This window comes from Syngnathus floridae, chromosome 10 (assembly GCF_059516105.1).
Source record: "Syngnathus floridae isolate MCC-2025c chromosome 10, RoL_Sflo_1.0, whole genome shotgun sequence".
Lineage (NCBI taxonomy): Eukaryota > Metazoa > Chordata > Actinopteri > Syngnathiformes > Syngnathidae > Syngnathus > Syngnathus floridae.
Window position 1 is genome coordinate 8,214,010 of NC_142422.1, and position 19,176 is coordinate 8,233,185.

Below are 19,176 nucleotides of genomic sequence, written 5' to 3' on the forward strand. Positions count from 1 at the left end.
CACAGGCAGTAAAGTTTTAACAGGGCACAGCTGCACACACCTGGGGTCCTGGCACACACTTTTACAGCTCCCACGGTTCCAGAGGCACATTTCACCGATGCGCGGCTGCAGAACTTCAGCTCGAGATTTTGGAGCGAGCCCTCAAGAGTCGGTGACGAGCCTAAAGATTTCACACCTAATAAAAGGTGGGGGGAAGGAAGAACAAGGAAAAAGCAGAAAACAGTGAACGTGAGGTGAAATTCGACAGCTTTGAATACCGTAGCTTTGGCTTCGTTAAACACTTGATTGCACTTTAGTTGTTCTTGACCCCTTTCTTTTGCAAAGGAAATGCGAGAAATGGGAGAACCTACCAAGGGGCTCAAAGTAGAGCTGCTCTACCTCCGAGCCAAATGAGGTGGCTCGAGAATGTGATCAGGATGCATCCTGGATGCTTCCCAGGTGATGTGTTCTGGGCACATCCCACCAGAAGGAGGCCTTGGGGAAGACCCAGGACATGCTGGAGATACTAAGGCCCTAATTCACACTGACTGCGGAACGGATGCATTGCGGCTAAAGTCACGGAAATAATGTCCAAAAGGTGTGTCAATTTGAACAAAAGACTCTTCAGTGTGATCTTCTCGTGGAAATTCACAGACCCGCATAGGCACCGCAGCCGGTGTGCATTGCAGGCTGTACAGATTCCGTACAGACACCGCAATGCATCCGTTCCACAGTCAATGTGAATTAGGCGTAAGTTTCCTGGCCGTCCTGGGAAAAACTCGAGATCCCACCAGAAGAGGTGGGTAAAGTGGCTGGGGAGAGAAAAGTCTAGGCTTCCCCATAAAAACTACTGAGCCCAGATAAGGAAGAAGAGGGAGGATGGACGGGCAGACGGACAGACAGACGCATTAATATTGGTGTGATGAAGAAAAAACAAAATCTTCAACATCTTCACTCAAGTCTTCGCTGCTGGGGATCACAACAATTATGAAATATTGATATGATTCTGTTTAACTTCCTTCTAAGCGCTTGTGACAATATGTTGATTGCACTCTTTCACACATTGAAGCAAAGTCCCTCAAGCAAGCCATGAAGACTGCTACAGCAAAGGCCCGGCAGAACATTTCAGGGAGAGAAACCTTTTTGATGGGTTCCAGATTTCAGGCAGTCATTAGCCACTTTTACACTGCCGTTTAAGGCCAGGAATGCTACGCCGCTGTTACGCAGAGCTGTTACCTCTCTGCACAAAGAAAGAAAGGTAAAACAGATTAGCTGGCTACTGAGCTGATTGACCAAAACAAGGATATTCCATGATGAAAACCCAAAATTGATTTAATTTAATTTACTGTATTGCTCGTTAGAGTAAACATGGCAATTATAAAACTAATCAAACTAATATTGAATGCATGTTATTTTTTTATGAGATTGAACAATATGGTTACCAGCTAATGGAATAAAATAAAAGGGGAATATGGGATAGATGGATGTGATCAGAGGAGAGCAACTAAATTTCCTAAGGGTCCACGTGGTAAACTGGAATGGCTGTTGAGAGCCACAGCAACACACAAAAATCTGAATTATGAACAATATTGCTAAGATACTTCTGGATTCTATCTAGTCTGTTTATGTACAGTAACTGGAATATAATTGTTAAATAAAAATGATCATGTTAAATAGAAGAAAAAATACCTATTGTACTAACTTTAATGATGAAACATGATGAGTGCAAAGGGCTACTAAATACTTTTGAAATACTGGTAACTCACTATTGAGTTATTTTTTTTTATACTTATGTGGTTATTGTGGGCACCATGCCTGGTTTAATGAATATTCACAAAAAAAACATTTCGTTCTTTTTGGCCCTCACCTTTTTCGCTCAAACTCAAATTATTTTGTTGTGTAATACAAAACTATGCTATTGTTGTTCCACTTGGAAATACCATGCCATACTAGGAAAATAAAAAACATACCCAAAATCATTTTAAAATTACATGATCAGATTGTGACAGCTCTAATGTATACTGTCAAGATTATTTCTATAGTGCAATGGAATTTCAAACAAGTACAAAGCTGGATGGCTCAAGAACTCAAGATAACTTAGGGAGTTATGTGCCAGGCCACCTGTTGAGAGAAAAGAGGAGGATTCATTCATCACATGCACATTCTTCCAAGAAGCTAAAAGTGTCAGAGCGCATCATAATCATTCTTGCATTATCTCTTTTGATAGGACTTACGAGTGAAAATAACCCCCTTTTATTTGATACCCAACAAGCATTCTTTTGACATTCATGTCTTTTTTGTTCTTCTGACATAAGCAAATGCAGATGAACAAATAACATTTACATTAACTGCATGTCGTAAACTGTCACTGAGGGTAATTTTCATCTTTTGCAGGACAGTTAGGATCCCCTAATGTGACTAACTTGCTTGTGGTTAGCTAAAATCTAATCTTTCACTTAAATGTAATGCATCCATCCATCCATTTTCCACCCCTTATCCAGAGTCAGGTTGCAGCTTCAGCAGAGAACCCCAAACTTCGTCCAGCTCATCCCGGGGGATTCCCAAGCCAGCCGAGAAACAGTCTGTCCAGCGTGTCCCTTTTTTTTTTTTAACACAACCATTTAATCAAAAGAATTGCAGCCAATTTGCTAAAATCTTAACCACAGACTTCTCATCTATCTCTCTCTATATGAAAGTCCCTCTTGTATTATCAGGTGGAACATGCAGATGTTAATAAATGTCTATGTCTTCCTGCCTGCCTCTTGATGCATGTAGTGCAACTGATTTTTTGTTGCCCATCGACCGTAAACGATTCCTCTTTCTGTAACAAGGCATGTCCTGCTTGAAAAAAAAAAAGCCACTTTTCAGTGCAAACCCAACAGTTGAGATTTACACTGCAAATATTCTAAATGTGTTTTAAGCCATTTGATTATTTTTTCTAGAAATTGCGAGAATTGACCATCATTCATTTTATAAATACATGAATATGACAACAATTATGAAATAGAAAAGTATTTCTACAGCCCTTAGCCACGTAGATTTGCCCTAAAGGGCACACTGCACCTGCTGGGGTGGTAGTAGCTGCACTTAATAATGTTTTGTCCAGCTGTTAAGACTATAAAAAGTGGGGTACCCAGGAAGAGAAAACACACGGGGTTGTAGTTTGTTGCCGTGAGACGTGGTATTTTGTTTGGTGCAATGCATTAGTGTGTCTATTACAAGCACACGTGTGAGTGTTTCTGTGTGTGACCGAGAGAATTGAATGCGTGTGGTGCTGTTATTTGTCAAATGAGGGCAGGTGCGAGGAATACATAAACACACAGCTAGGGGCCAGAGGCTACATCACACCATCAAACACACACCATGAGGGCAAATATGGGCATCTGGATTTGTCATTCTGAAACTGAGCAACAGGTCTAGAAAAACGAACAACAAAAGTGTTCTTGCACAGATAGACCCAGTGCCAGCATTGTTCGGGAAGGGGGGGTGCAGGAATAGTGTATGCCAGTTTCAGCATGTATGAACGTATGAATGTACATGTGTGTGTGTGCGCATGTGTGTGTGTGTGTGTGAAGGAAAACTTTGTGTGTTAGTGTTGGTGGTGGCAAATACTGGGGGTCTAATTTTCATGATTTCCATCCTTCCCAGGTGCTGCCTACTTTTCAGTCTGCTCAGTAAAGCAGTGACACATGTTCCTGGCTTTTACAGACCATGACTCTCCCTGCCACCGAATTACCTCAATTAAGTCTTGCGGAAGTCATTTGGTCAACACTAATGGGTCTTGGCACAGTGCTTGGAAGACAGTGAAAGTGGAGTCATGGAGTTGGGGATAGAAGATGCAGGGCAAAATAGACGAGACGAAGGATGTGCGAGGAGTGTGAAAAGAATTTGCTGGGACCTACAAGAGTCCTACATTGGCACTTGTAAGGAGACAATTAGCGTACTGCAGTTTGCCTGCAACAGCTAACCACAGTGAATCAATGAAGACGCTCGTCCCATAAAAAGAAAAAACTACCGACCAAGCCTCACAATGTTCTGTTTTTCTGTAAAGACCTACTTGAAAACACATTTTTAAATTATGTCTGACATTGTTCTCCCAGATCACCCAATCTTTGGTGGGCATATTTACACAACACACAAAAGACATCACTTTGAGCATGAGCGAAGAGTGGTCAAGCTAAATTCTGACTGCGTTAAAAAAGAAACAGCTATTACTAAGATGAGCGTTTAAGAGCCACACGCCAGAGTCTGAAGGCTCCGCCCAGATTAGATCAACATGGCAACACAGACCCTGGATTCTAATTGGACAAAAATAAATCTACATCCACATAACTACGAGTTGGGAGACCGAGAAACACACATAAATAATGGTTGGAAATAAATAATCCAGTTTAATCAAAGTTTTAAATGAAGGCCAATGTTTCTGATAGTGTTTAGTCAAGCAGAGAAGGCCTTGACTGCACACCACTGGGAAGACAGCAAAATATCAACACAAAAAGGACTGGCAGAAGACTAAGTCAGTGTTTTTGTGTCAGTTTAAAGTTGACCAGCGATGTTGGTTTAAGGGTTAACAAATGTGCTTCATCTTGCTTTGATTTCTTCAAAAGGAACAGTCCAATGCTTTGAATGATTATGGGAAAATACAGCTCAAAAACTCCTGTTTTGAATTAATTTCCTCGGTTTCATATACAAACTCGAGACAGAAGTGAATGACATAAAAAAGAACAGAGATGCAGGAGGACAAAAGCAAAAGACGACAGACTGTCTGGACTGACTTAAAACATCATCACGATCTGCCAGGAAAGGAACAAGGCCGTATGTGGCCCATTGAAGTTTGCACTGACAAGAGCCGTCTCAAGTTCCATCCAAGATTTATTTATCAGTTTTCTGATGCTGACATAACGTGTTTTTAATGTCAGTAATAAGGTTGTGTGTAGACAAAAAGGCCCCTCTTTCTTCCTTACTTCCTCCTGATTTCTTGCTACCATTTAAAGAACGCTAGGTGACTCAACCACTCAATCCGACCTATTCAAAGAAAATCTCTTGATTGACGGGGTAAGGCCATACCTAAACAGACTTTGTGTTTTTTTTCTTTAACTGTCTCACCACCTAACTTTAATTTATGATGGCAACTTATTTTGCTTTCCTTGAACAACAATGAAAGTGAGTGCAATATTTGTCTCAGTGTTTAAAGCCATTACAAGTACTGTGTTACAATAGTCCCTCTTTTATCATATGCAATTGTGGGGTTAACTACTTTTTTTATTCAGTGTGCACTGCATTAAAGGAAACATTGCTCTGAGGGTTGAAACGCAAGAATGACCCCCAAAAAAATTAATGAATGAATGACAATAAGAAACAGACTGTGTTTTCATCACAGTTCTGTGTCACTGAGATCCAAGGCTGACTTCATAAATGTAATTAAAAACTCTCCCTAACATTAAAATACAGGGTGTAACTCTGAAATTATGACCAATAACTAACTTTTCACTTATAACCTGTTTTATCATTTGCTGGAAAACGTCTTTCATCTTTAAAGGTCGTCTGACGCACGTGTATTTATGAAACCTATAAATATTATTTGTACGTCCGTATGAAGATTTCAGACAAAAGTTGCAAAAGTTGCAGTCGTACGGTTAAATGAAATTTTACCATAAGATTACACAGTATGGAGAACATACTTTTTGCTAAAACAAATGGAGACGGCCACAGTGTGTGGGACGTCAGTGTGGTCAGTGTGTCACTGAACCTGAGGTTAGCAGTGGCTGCACGCCACGGCAGACGGGAATTACACGCTTCCTTCAGCTACTGCTACCATGACAGTTGCGACTGAAAACCACACAAGGATGCCAAAAGTATAAGAGAATAAATAACAAGTGGCTCTGCAGACAATTACGGTGGTATAGGAATAATATCTCTACATAATGAAAATCAGATTAAACAATCAACAGGAAAAATAGAATGTGGACTCAGATAAGCTCAGAAAATATTGAAACAAAATTAAACAGTCAGTCAACAAATCAAAAAAGTTGATGGTTTCGTCACAGCTAGAAAAACATAGTTTCTAACCTGGGTGGACAGCTGACATGATAAATTAAGTCCACCTCTGATTGACTTACAATAAGAATTGACTCCACCTTAGCCAATCATCATCATTTATATGGTTGTGTTGTGACCCTTAAATGATAAGTTGAATCAAAGAAAGAGGGAGATGCCACTGGTTTGATGAACACAGCTTTAATTGACTGATACTTAAGGTAACAAACTGAAATTGTTCAGTAATTAATTAGACTGCGTGTCACTAGAAATAAAATAAACATTTATTTATAACGTCATTAGCCCCATCACTGATCACCATAGAAAACTCATTTGAGCGGAACACACAACACCACTGGGCATCTGTGCTGTGCTACAAAAACATAATTTCAAACGTTATCAAGGCTAAATGCAAAATGCAGGCAACTAACCATTTTGCATGTTGAGTTAAAATTACAGCCGTTGTGCAATAATTCAAAATAAATTAACCAAGTCATACAAGATGTGGTTGCATTACGGTCATTTCCAGTGATTTCAAATTTCTAACTGCTGCTTTAACCTGAGGCCAAAATTATTTTGAGGAAACTTAACATGCCTGTCAGTCCCCTGTGATTAAAACTGAAGCTTTTGTGAATGTGATTGCTTTTGATTTTCTCTCTTTGGAGAAGGAAAGAAATCTCATTCCAAGGCAGCTCTCCCACGAAGGACATTGACCAGATGTGTTATCTGCCTGACTCAATATGAAACACCTTTGACTATTGAGAAACTAACATCAAAAGAGAAGGGGGTAGAAATTACTTCAAAAACAACTTGCATTCAAAATAAACACCAAACAAGGCCGTACAACACTGACTTTCTATTTCACACAACCACTCGTGTGGTTCTCTAATGTCACAAGAGACCAAAGTGTCATTAATTCACATTGAAGCTGAGGGTGCACCATTCTCACCAACTCCCAAAGTAGTCATAATTTTCACCATGCATGACTAGAAATTACACTATTACTATTACACCATGTCTGCACAAAATAATATATTAGGAGGCATGATAACAAGCAGCAAAGAATTAGGTTCCCTAACACACGCCACACTATTTTTTGAGGCGCTGTGATGTGCAGTGCTGATGACACAAGACCACGGATGCCAAAATAGAGCGTAAAGGCCATTTTACTGAAACAACCTTGCTTTGTGTACTTCTGCATAGTCATGTTGGAAGAGAAAGGGGCCAGCTCTAATTTGTTCAGACAAACATGGAAGCATGGAACTAAAAGTCAGATTTTGGACCATTCAGTTTTAATTTCTGCCGCATATATCATATTTTGAATTTGTACAAGTAAGACAGATGTAGAGCAACATCTAAGGTATTTTACGTTTAAGTTGATTTATTTTAGAATAAAACTGTATACTGTTTGTTTCAATTAGTAATTATGTTTAAAAAAAAAAAAACGATTTCAATTCAGTCTGTTGAATAAATGTTTATCCTGGTTGGCAGTCGACCTAAAGTGTGTTTTAAGTTTTGTCCTCTTGTGTAATTGAGCTTGATAACCCTGGTCTACGCAACAGCCATTAAAGTGAAAAAAGAAAAAACACAAGTTTCAATCCTGGTTCTAATTCTGGATTTTGTAATCAATGTAAATTAACAATAGCCACTCTGTCAGAAAGCCACATTAAGAGAAAAACTATGCCACCGCTAAGATGGGAAATGCCATTAATAACAGAATGCCACAATGTCAACACTTTTAAAAAGAAACAGAAGTCTTTTGTTACTGTTAAAGCAAAACATAACTGTTTCTACAGGGATTTCAAATATCATTATTTTAAATAACTTTTGTTACAGAAGACAATTAGCAAGCATAAAAAGATCACCAAGGTTCACTCATGAGGTTAGAAAATCACAATATTTCAAATATTTAAACATTTACACTTGAATTTACAAAATCGGCGCTAAAGACTTTATCCATAAATTCAAGCCTTAATATACGCCCTAAAGCATGGGTAGGCAACTCCAGTCCTCAGAGCCGGTGTCCGGCATGCCCTGACCACAACAATGCTGTCATTATCGTATTGTTTTACATCATTATATTAAACAAATTCAATAGTGAATCCCTGCCAAATTTGTATGAATCAATGCAACTGAGAATAAAATGACCTAAATATCGTCAAACATTCTCAGGCCATTTCTATAGTTCATGTAACATCTCGGCATTTCAACTACAAACTTAGGGAAAACACAAGCAATACTCAACACTTCTTTGCCTCCAAAAGCCCTAAATGCAAACTCCCTCGCCACCTTTTTTTTCGATCCTGCAACCAAATGTCCAGATGTTAAAATGTTTCTTCTTGTAACTATTCAACCCTGTTCCAACAGAAGGCAAAGTGAGAGAAGAGGAATATTTGACTTTACTCCACGGGAGACCAGTTTCATACTTTTTGGCAGGCACACAACAGTAAAAAGGTAGCTTTGCCGGTTTGGCAGCCAGAGACTGACGGCTTACCAAACAACGCAATCGTAATGAGTTGGAAAACCCCGAACCCCCCCAGAGGACTGTCCAGATGTGACCAAAATGAAAAGCGCTACTGTTTTAATTTGACTTGAACAAAAAAGGCAAACTGCTGAAATTGAACATTAATATAGCAGACGATGTGAAGCGTAAAGGAGTTTTGGGTTGATTTAACCTTGTCTCCAGAACCACTTGCAACACTTAGACCCCTACCACGTAGAAGACAAGTCCATCAACATTTATATGACTGAAATAGTGACTGTTTTTATTTTATATGATGACTATGTAAAGGAACAATTTTTAATGCTTCTGTGGTCATGATTAATGACGGAACTCCAAAATATCACCCAACTATGCTGTTTACTTTGGCTTCACTTTAGGCTCTATGGACAATTTAATTTCATTGCTGAGCTGTCTGCCCCACACGTTTACTACGGCAGTTTCCTGATCTCAAAATGCTATTTTCTGACGCAATAGAACTTTGAGGGGTTTCACTTTTAACAAGCGACCATATGGAGCAGGTGAATGTCACCTTGGCTTCTGCTTGAGCCCCTGCCATAGCCCTCCACAAGTTTTGTAGGCATTAGTGAAGTAACAAGTAGACGTACTGTAAAGAGCTTGAACTGTGTGGTGGTTTAAATCCGTAATCAACGTAGCAAATGTCAATTGATTAAGGTCTAACATTACCTGGAGCTTTGTAAACTTCATTGATAAGGCTTTCGCTGAGTGTTGATGGTGCCCCATTCACCATGCCGTGTGTCCAGCTCTGCCAGATTGCTTGGAGAAGATGCGTCTGGGCTCTTGTGGCCTGCACAGTGAAGTGGGGAAGCTCCAAAATATACTCTGTGATGGGCACAGAAGACCTTTTACTCCTGCAAGATAATAAAAAGTAACATAGAAAGTGGGTTATGTGAAGGATAGTACAAGCGAAGGACGTGTGCTGAATAAAATTAAAAAAAACACTGGTGGATGTTTCTGCTTGACTGTTAATCACAATATGATTAAAAAAATAAAAAGAATTAAACAAGAAGCGCAAGGCTTCTTCAGTTATTCGGAAAATACTTGGGTAGGCTGCTTCTTTTGACACCAAGCCCTCTCTTGAGCTCAGTCCAAACAGAAAAGATGATTTATGGGAAATAATGTCAAGCATAGAAAGCCAACACAGAAAAGAATCTTGACAGGTAAATTTTCACCTGACAATTTTACGGCACATCCACAAGCATCTTGACATACTTTTCAAATTTACGTGTCAGGTATTAAAACTACTTGCAAGGTGAGAAGTGATTTTTTTTTTTTTTTTTGGGCTGAGACAACACCACCACATGCACAAAGTCTCGAAGTCAGAGAGAGTGGTTCCTTTCTGCGTGTTCAAGGTTGGTACAATGAATGAATTCTGTGCTGTACTTATGATTAAATGACTACAAAGGTGAAACGAGAACAGGGACTAAGTTTCCAATGTTGGCAGTGATGTGAATGAACATCACAGTTAATTTAACCACACATTCACTTGGCTCAGATCCCATTTAAAGTGTGCAGTATGTCACGGGGTTCTCCCCTACTAAGCAGCTCTGCAATCGTTTAACTTCTCTACTTCTCTCTCGCTCTCCTTTCAGTGTCTCTTCAGCTTTCCCTTTATTCTCCTCCTGGGTGGTTCAGCAGGGTGACACGACCTGTTAGCTATACACAGACGGGTGCGGAGTACTAAACCGCATGCTGCCTTGAAAGGGGGCACCAAAAAGGCATAGAGGCAGTTTGAAAGAAAGGAAGATAAAAGCAAAGAGAAAACGTGACAGGGTCAACAGGTTTCACTTGATAGCATGCATATTTTTAATCCACAGCTACATGTGGGTGTATTTGACAACCGTGCTTCTCGGCTATTAAAATCACTACTGTTACATTCTATATCGCGTGACATCAAACAGATTTTCATGTGTTTGTGCATGCCTGTGTGCATGTGTACACAGAGTTACATTTTGCTGATGTACAAAAGGAAAGTGAAGGGGACCATGCAGCAATAATGTGCCCCACATGCGGAGCAAATGTGTTTGCAAAGCCACTTCAATAGACAGATTGGCAAAGGATAAAGGTTTGTTGGCTTATTCAAGTGTGATTCCAAGGGAGTTGTCATGCGCATGCGGTCCTCTAAAACCTTAATTATGCACCTGCTTTTATTATATTATGCCAGACTCATCGTAAAAAAGCAATGTGGATGGACTTAAATCAGATGCAGAAAGTCTCATTAGGGTCAGGATGTTGGCTGGGAGGACAGCAAGAGTTTTCGGATTTCAGCTGGCAATGCAACGTGGTGAAGAGCTTTCTGTCAGAAACCAGAGCATCTGAAAAAAAACCTCATGTCGCCAAAGAGAAACATTTGAATCCTTAACAAAAGTAGTGTCTACCACACTAAATAAATAACCACATGTATTGGGCATCCAACAATTTGTTGTATGGAACACTGAAGTTGACTTCCCACCATGGGAAGTTAGAGCTTATTAAAGCATACTTCAACAATTACGTAGAGACCCATGCGAAATGGCCCTGCAAACCATTTGCGATCTTGGCTCATAAATTAAAAGACACCCGCTCCTTGACTTGAACATCAATGTCTCGTTGCATTGACGGTATCCGACCCCACAGAAGTCATTTGAATCAACAAATTCTCAACTGAAAACACTTAAGCAAGTAAAAATATGTCAAATTTAAAATTAAATTGAAAAATTAGTCGGGAGTTATGGGAAAAACAAGGCCTCTTAACTCTAACGTGGTGGTAGGTGGATTTCAACAGCATTAACCTCCATTTCCAGATCTGTCCTCTGTTGGTACCGTGACAAATCATACTCCAAATTGAGGCAAAGTCAACTGGAAGACTCCCAAACTGCTGGACTGTGTTACTTACTGACTGGTACATCTGTCTTCCTCTCTACTGCCCCTTTCTGAATCAAGCAAAACAAGGAAGGTGTTATGTTGAAGCTATGAGTCATGGGTTAAGGCAACAAAAACAGCAGATGTACTATTTCCTAATCTGTTTCTTCTTTTGACTGGCAAAAAAAATCGAATTATGATGGAAACCACAACCTGTTAGCGATACAGTGATTAAAATGAATAAGTAAACTCTAAAAGGTGTGTGAATCAACAGTAATGGAATAAATGCTACCATTTCCATCAGCTATCAATGAATATGTCTAGCTCTAAAAACAACAATTTTACCTCCGAAAAGAATATATTCATACACAGATGTTACTTCTACCAACAGAATCCGCACATAAATGCAAATGGTGACAAATAGTCACAAAAATTCCCTTAATGAGGGAAGTTTTAAAGCAAGCATAATACTACACACTATGCCAAAACCATAACTGCTGCACATGTGTGATGGGTGTCATCAATTGTCCAGCAAAATAATGGCGAGCGATAGCAATGCTCTGACAGAGGCGAAAAATAGAATTCCTCAACTTCGGGGCCACCTGTGGTCTGAAAATACCCCCCAAAAAGAAATAAAATAAACCTGCATCTTGCCATGATTGCAAGTATATTGCCAAGAGCAGCTGGTCAGAAAGGTTTATACAGTGTCCCAGAATACAAGCTTGGAACCGGCAGACATTTTTCCACAGTGTTCATTTTTGTTATTACTCATATCCTGCAGAGGACCAAAAATCATTTCCCTCGCTCTTTTCAAAATACGGTGACAAAGACAGCTGTGGGGCTTGGAAGGTCGACAGGAGATGAGGAGTAAGGTGCACTTTAATGGACCGCAAAGGAGTAGTAGACTATAATTACACAATTGCATATTCACTGTCTGTCTGTAATTATAGTATGGACTTTTCATATATTGGCTGTAGGTGGGAATAATGTCAATTAAGTCAATCCGTATCAAGCCTCATTACATTGTGCTACTTTCTCTTGACATGGGTCTTATCTGAACCACTTCACTCCACAGCAGCTCCAATATAATCCGTTACAGAGTGACATATTTGTCAGATAGACGAAACTGATAGCCACTGTCTTGGAGCCAGTGACGTTATCTTAAGTTTCTCTAAATCATTCACTGTCACACCCGGACTTGATTAACCAAAGCAAACATTACCAAAAGAGAACAGCCAACAAGTATCTGCTGTTTTTTTCCCGATTACAAATACAACTAAAACTAAACTATTTTAATTAATTTGGATCCCTTCCTCGGAGCTCAGCTAACAGAAAAGTATGGGCATGTTTTTATTCAATAGCGAGAAGAAGAAAACGTGTTCTAACTTTTGACTGGTACTATCACATGCACCAAGAGTGTCTAATTAGTTGCGCAAAAATAATCTTTTAGTCGGTGCTAAAACCTTGGGGTTCAGAATATAATTTAGTATAAATCAAAAAATGTGTCTAATATCTACACAAAATGAATATTGTCCATCATTAACAAAACTTTTGTTTAGGGAGTGATTACATTACAAATGTTCAAACCAGTGACATTAAAATTTCTCAAATGTGTTGTATGAAAACCATTGTGTATTCAGTGTTATACTGCATCACAAAAAGGAAAAACATCCTTAGGTCCAATAAAACAGTTCAGATTAGGTACTTACATATGTTATCAATGGCATGGCTGCTAGTATTTGGAAATGATTGTCATCAAATAATTTGAGCAGTTTCACACAGGCCAAAGGCAATTCTGACATTCAGCCAACAAACCTAACACCTTTGGATTTGAGTGAGAAATTAAGATGATGCAGAGGCTTGATTTCTCGTTACTTTTTGAGGTTTTGCTCTTCCTGAGACTTGTGTCAAACTTGTTCCATGTGTGCATTTCTCAGTCATCTGTCCTGTAATAACTAAACTAAGAAACAGTAGAGTGAGACTCACTTCTCCTTTCTCCCCTTCATACCTCCCTGGCTCATACCCACACACATGGACACACAAACACGCACGCACAGAAGCATGCACATAAACACACACACACACACACCATCTGGAGCACCCCTGACCTACACATGAACACACACATTCTCAGGAGAGAGCTTCATTACACAGGGATTACTAAAAGAAATGTTTTAATCAAGTTGTGCGGACAGCTGCAGATCGCAAGGCGAGAAAATGGCAATGACGTGGTTCATCGGGCGTTAAAGGAGAACTACCAAGAGGCCTGTGCGTGAGTGTGTGTGTGTATATAACTGGACGTAGCTTCCTGCTGCTGTCTAACAGGTCCAGCTGCGGTGGACGTGTGGGTCATTATTAGGATGAGAATTATTGTCACAGTTATACTTCCAAGTGTTACTCACAATTGTTAATTATGTCACAGTGAAATGACCGATATTACTGTGGGGCTGAAGACAGAAAAAGGAATTACCTATGAGCTATGAATCAGCAAAAACTGGACAGACGTGTTCATGGGAAGCGGTGGAGCAGCACCGACGATGGAGGAATTGTGGGGAGGAGAGGAAAGTGGAATGCACACCACAGTGATAATCCATTTAGAGTTGATAATCCACCCACCCTTCCCCGTTTCCCACTGTTTTCCCTCCCTCAAGCTTCAATTCCTCAGATGACTGATTCAGGCATTAATCGAGTTTCAGTCAACGGAAAACATCAACACCTGCTCTTAATTTCACCATATTGTTTAACAAAGATGCCTTACTGTAGAATTTAAATTGAATAAATACTCTTAGGACTTTTAAACATGTTACGTAACATATTGTATAGTATATATTTGGTTTGAGTTATCAATCAATGTTGATTTCAGTTACCAGATGACAACTGTTGATCACCACGGTGAGACGATTTGATTTCAGTCAGCATAAACAGTTTGCACTTGCTACTTAATACACCTATAGAGCTATATTCATCAACAATATACATTTGTATTGAAACCAAATATAAAACAAAACCTCACCATAAAAATGGGACAAAGTATTCATACACACACAAAACACGCAGGCACAGACACATGCACATAACCCACATAGCCTTTGTATTGCCTGAAATATATGAATACTATAGAAAAGAAAAATAAGACATATTAGATTGGACAGACAGACCGACAGACAAGTCCAATTTGGTCAATTATCAAAAATAATGTACTATATCCCCATTGTGACTGTCATATTAAGTATATGACAACCCGGCAGTCGTCCCTTCATTCTTGGTTTCGCTTGGATACGCAGACCGGGAGCTGCGAGCTTTGACTAACTATGAACAGAAGTAATGAGGCATTACAATCACACCAGAAGGGCTCATGCCTCAGATGCCTCAAGCAGCCTTAATAAATCACCACATGAGCTAATCTAGAGTCTAGACTACTGGTCCAGACATCGTAATGGACCTTTCAACTTCCACGTATAACAATCCTTCAAGTTGTGTTAAAAATAGAATCAACTATTGACAATGTAATCGAGTTTCAGCAAAAATTGGATACCAAGGGAAAACTCTTTGCGTTCAGAAACATTAACAGGGTAAACGAGCTTTTTGTGGCTATATAACATGCACCTGTAATGCCACATGGTCTAAGAAATTAGCCCCTCTGAAATAGCTGAGTGCGAAACAGGGGCTGTTAAAAGTGCCACATAAAAGCTGACGTGGCTCTGAATTATAGTCTGCAGAGCGACCGGCCACACTAAGCTGCCGTGGGTTTGGTGGTCGGTTGGGCTGGCGGGCCCCAGACTTGGCCTGCCTCCATGTGCTGATGCTTTCAGGTGGCCCTGAATATTGCACGGCCAGAGTGTGAGGGGGGCAGCTCGAGGGTAGATCAATGCAGGTGGCACTTCTAACACCCCTTACAAGTGCCACATCCCTCAACAATCCATACTTTTTATGGCAAGGATCTTATTTGGGATTAAGGTTTTATCAGCCAGAACATTTGAAACTGAGCACGGGTGAAGTTGGAAGCTCCAGACATTGCAATTGTAGAGAAGTGTATGTCAGACTAAGTAGATTGCAGATGCCCTTTTTTTGAAAAAAGTTCAGCATGGTCAGTGAAGTAACATGAAACCGAGTGAAAATGTATTTTGACAGCAACGCTTCCAGGAGAATATTCTTTGGACAGAGCCAAAACTGTAGCTTTCTGGCAAGTCACATCATGTTTGTAGAAACAAAATGAAGCAATATCAAGAAAAGACCGTACCTATTGAGAAACATGGAGGAGTTATATATTCTGGGGCTTCTTTGCTACATCTGACACAGCTTTTCTTAAATCTCTGCAGACTTCAATAAACTCTAAAAATGATCAGGCGCAAACTACTGGCTACAGGATTGTCAGAGACCTTGGTCTCAGCTGCAAGTCAATCGTCCATCAACAAGGTAATGACCTAAAATGGGTAAGAATCAAAGTTTATGTAGACTATTCTGAAGTGGCCTTCTATAAGAACCAATCTAAAGCCGATTGAACGTGTGGAAGGAGCTAGAGTTGAAAAAGTCTCAGAGTTGCATAAATAATTTGGCTGAAGTGATTGGCCTCAAAATGTTGTCTGACAACATATTCAATGACTAAAATACCATAAAAGGTCCATTTCCTTTCTATGCTTTTTAAAATATTCCTTTTGTCCGTTTCAAATTATTTCAGTGACCACATTTTTTGTCAACTGAAGTGTCCAAACAATATTGTTCAATGTGTACACTACAGTACTATTAATTCTGTGTCATTTCAACCAAAAATTTCAATATACATAAATCACTAGAACAAACGCTTCCAAAGGAATTGCAGTAGTATAGAGAAGAAAATAAATCACCTTTCCATCTTAACATACTGAGCCAACAATGTACCACCAAATAAGGCTCAAACTAATAGTTGCCATGCTCCTGATCCCGTTTCATGGCAAAACACTTATAGAACGCCTCTACTCAGATGCTCTGAGTACCTGACTGTGTGGTAGATTCACGTTTACTGTTTAACAACTGCTAATACAGTCTGTTAAATATTAGCAGAAGCAATTCACACAGTGTTCCACTATACCACTCAAATCAAATGTGTTATGGTTTGAAAAAAAAAAAAGAAAGTTCAATTTGTAACAATGACAATTTATGATAACGGAGAAAATTGCGCGTTGGGTAAGGTGCCCAAGGTTTAGCTGAACAGGAGAGTTCCAGCCAAAAACCGTATGATTTTTAAAAAAGCAGACACTTGTGTAAGGTTATCTTCTCCATTCTACACAATCTGCAAATATTGCAGTTTACTTTACAAGATCCGAGATGTGACAAAATAAATAACGGCCAGTTAAGGGTTGGCAAAGAAAGTATGTCAGAGCAATGTACTTTCCCCACTGAAAGTCCCAGGCTGCCCACTGTGCGAGGCAGGAGCCTTTGTGGTGAGACCAAAAGCAACATGAGGACTGTAAGAAAACTCACAGGAGAGCATCTGGATCTTTACAGATGCCCAGTGGTTATCCAAACTGCATCACAAAATTGTATACATCCAAGGAAGTTTTGGTCAAAGCATATCAAATGTGTGTGCTTATTTGTCCGTTCAGTACCACCAGTCGTCTGTAGGCTTGTCCAAAAAAATACCCTCATAAATAATGGGACGTTGTGATTTCCTAGGAATGTTGTAAAAGTGAAGAACACGGGATGTTGTTGCTTTTGTCGGCAGGTTGTAAAAGCAAGAACCAAATTAGCGAAATATCACAAGGTCGCTGCTCTTTTGAACCTAAGCTCCTGCCAAACGTACTCGCCATCATTCTTACAGGCACACACTGTCTGTTTGTGTTAATTAGATTTTGACAACAGAAGGATTGATTTAAGGAAGCAGGGCATACCCACTAAGACAGAAAAGGTCAAACTTAAGTCAAGTTATACTTGAAAGATCTAAAAGTCTTGCACAGAGGCACCCTGTCTATTAATCAGCTGAGGGAAGTAGACATGCAGCGAGAGTTTGTCAGTGTTATTTCTAAGGGCTGGTCCCAGATACAAGAAAGAAATCCAGCACTGTATGATCTGTGAGGTTTTCTTAAAAGAGAAACAAAGTGAAAAGTAAAACATCCGTTTCAAATCTGAGTCCACTATTTGATGTAGCCAGGGAAGAAAAGGCACACTTTGAGATCAAACAAGCACCTACAAGTTTCATATTGAGAACAGAGATGTAAACCAGTCTTGACATAGACCTGCTCACAGAGAAGACTAAATGGCGAATTTTTAGTTTCCTGTGTGACCTAATCTCAAACATACACGCACGACAATTGTCTGGAAAAGAAGTCAAGAAAAGTTTAAATCATCTGCAGCCCTTTGACAGCGGCTAAGTAATGGGGGGAAATCGATTCCCAAGTCAGGCACTTGACTGCAAGGTGTGAGTAAAAGTGCACAGACTACATGCCGTTTTGTATCAGGGGTTCACCAGATACATCATAAATAAAAAAGACTGGATAAATGAAGTAAGTAATCTTAGCAATATTTTTGCGTATTTCATCTCGTTCAGTCTTATTCATTTAGCTTTTTTATGATTCCGACAGAACAGAAAAAGCCTTGTTTTTAAATAAAATCAAAGAATATAAGAAACAGAAAAAAACTACTGATGGCATAGTGGCAGAAGTGTCCTTGAAGAGTTTTCATGATTTTGTTGCTTTAAAACAACTAAAAATGAATAGTCCTTTATTTGTAACAATAGGTACTCACCAGCAAGCAGGCATCTGGATCATCTTCCCATAAATTGCTGTGCTAAAGGATGGAATAACAGGAATGAGAGGAGGGAACCCGCCTATACTCTTTTGGCATGTCAGGCCTGCCTGGAACCCAAACACCTAAAGAAAAGAGCAAACATATAACAGAGGTTATTTCTAAGGGCTTCGCTCGTTTAGAAATCTGCATTGTTGCAAAGTTAGTTATTTCCCTCTTGATAAAGTTTATTAATAAACTATTTGTCAGAAAGGCTTTGACCACTATACTTAAACTAAGGTAAGAGTTTTATCCATCCATCCATACCGCTTTTCCCCACAGGGGTCACAGGCGTGCTGGGGCCTATCCCAGCAGTCATCGGACACTCTGAACCGGTTGCCAGCCAATCGTAGGTCACAGAGAGATGAACAACAAACCGCATTTGGACGGACACCTACGGACAATTTGGAGAACTCAATCGGCCTACCATGAATGTTTTTGGGATGTGAGAGGAAACCGGAGTACCCGGAGAAAACCCATGGCGGCATGGGAAGAACATGCAAACTCCACACAGGGAGGGCCAGAGGTGGAATCGAACCCACAACCTCCAAACTGTGAGGCAGACGTGCTAACCACTGTTACACCATGCCACCAATTTTACAACCAGATTAAAAGTTTGTCACTTTGTGTTGATTAGCAATCCTGACTTTATATACAGATATTACTAGTATATAGGCCAGGAACAACCTGGGATGGATATTCTTTAAAACTGATTTCAAAATAATTTCTTCTAGCTTTTATATGTAATTTGAAACTTGGCTCACTGAAAAAGGAATGTAATGTTTTCAGTCTTGGTAATGTTGTGTCAGATGTCCTCCAAACATTTTAGTTTACAGTCAAATAAAACTTGCATGTGTTAATTCTACTTTTAAGTGAAATATGGTCTGAGGTGTTTCTATTGTAAAAGTCTAGTTTCAAGCAAGTTAATGCTATTATTAGTTCTAAAACACTGGATTTATGTCAGAAAATGCATCACCTGAGCCTTCCTCCCAATCTGAGTTTAGCTATTTTCAACAACTGTGGGGGTGAGATAATGGCTT

The 19,176-nt window shown here is 39.6% G+C and overlaps 1 protein-coding gene and 1 long non-coding RNA gene across 4 annotated transcripts in view; one reads left to right on the forward strand and one right to left on the reverse strand.

Moving 5' to 3' along the window:
* Positions 1–19,176, reverse strand: part of vps13b (vacuolar protein sorting 13 homolog B) — a 210,759-nt gene that overhangs the window by 159,749 nt on the left and 31,834 nt on the right. For all 3 annotated transcript variants that reach the window (XM_088386303.1, XM_088386304.1, XM_088386305.1), the window contains 3 exons: positions 18,098–18,222; positions 9,203–9,387; positions 41–175 (listed from right to left, as the gene is read on the reverse strand). In XM_088386303.1, the coding sequence (XP_088242429.1) occupies positions 41–175; positions 9,203–9,387; positions 18,098–18,222 (445 nt within the window). The remainder of the gene's footprint in view (positions 1–40; positions 176–9,202; positions 9,388–18,097; positions 18,223–19,176) is intronic.
* Positions 13,512–18,978, forward strand: LOC148392234 (uncharacterized). The gene is made up of 3 exons (XR_015860695.1): positions 13,512–13,645; positions 15,697–15,793; positions 18,419–18,978. It is a non-coding gene; the product is annotated as an uncharacterized LOC148392234 (long non-coding RNA).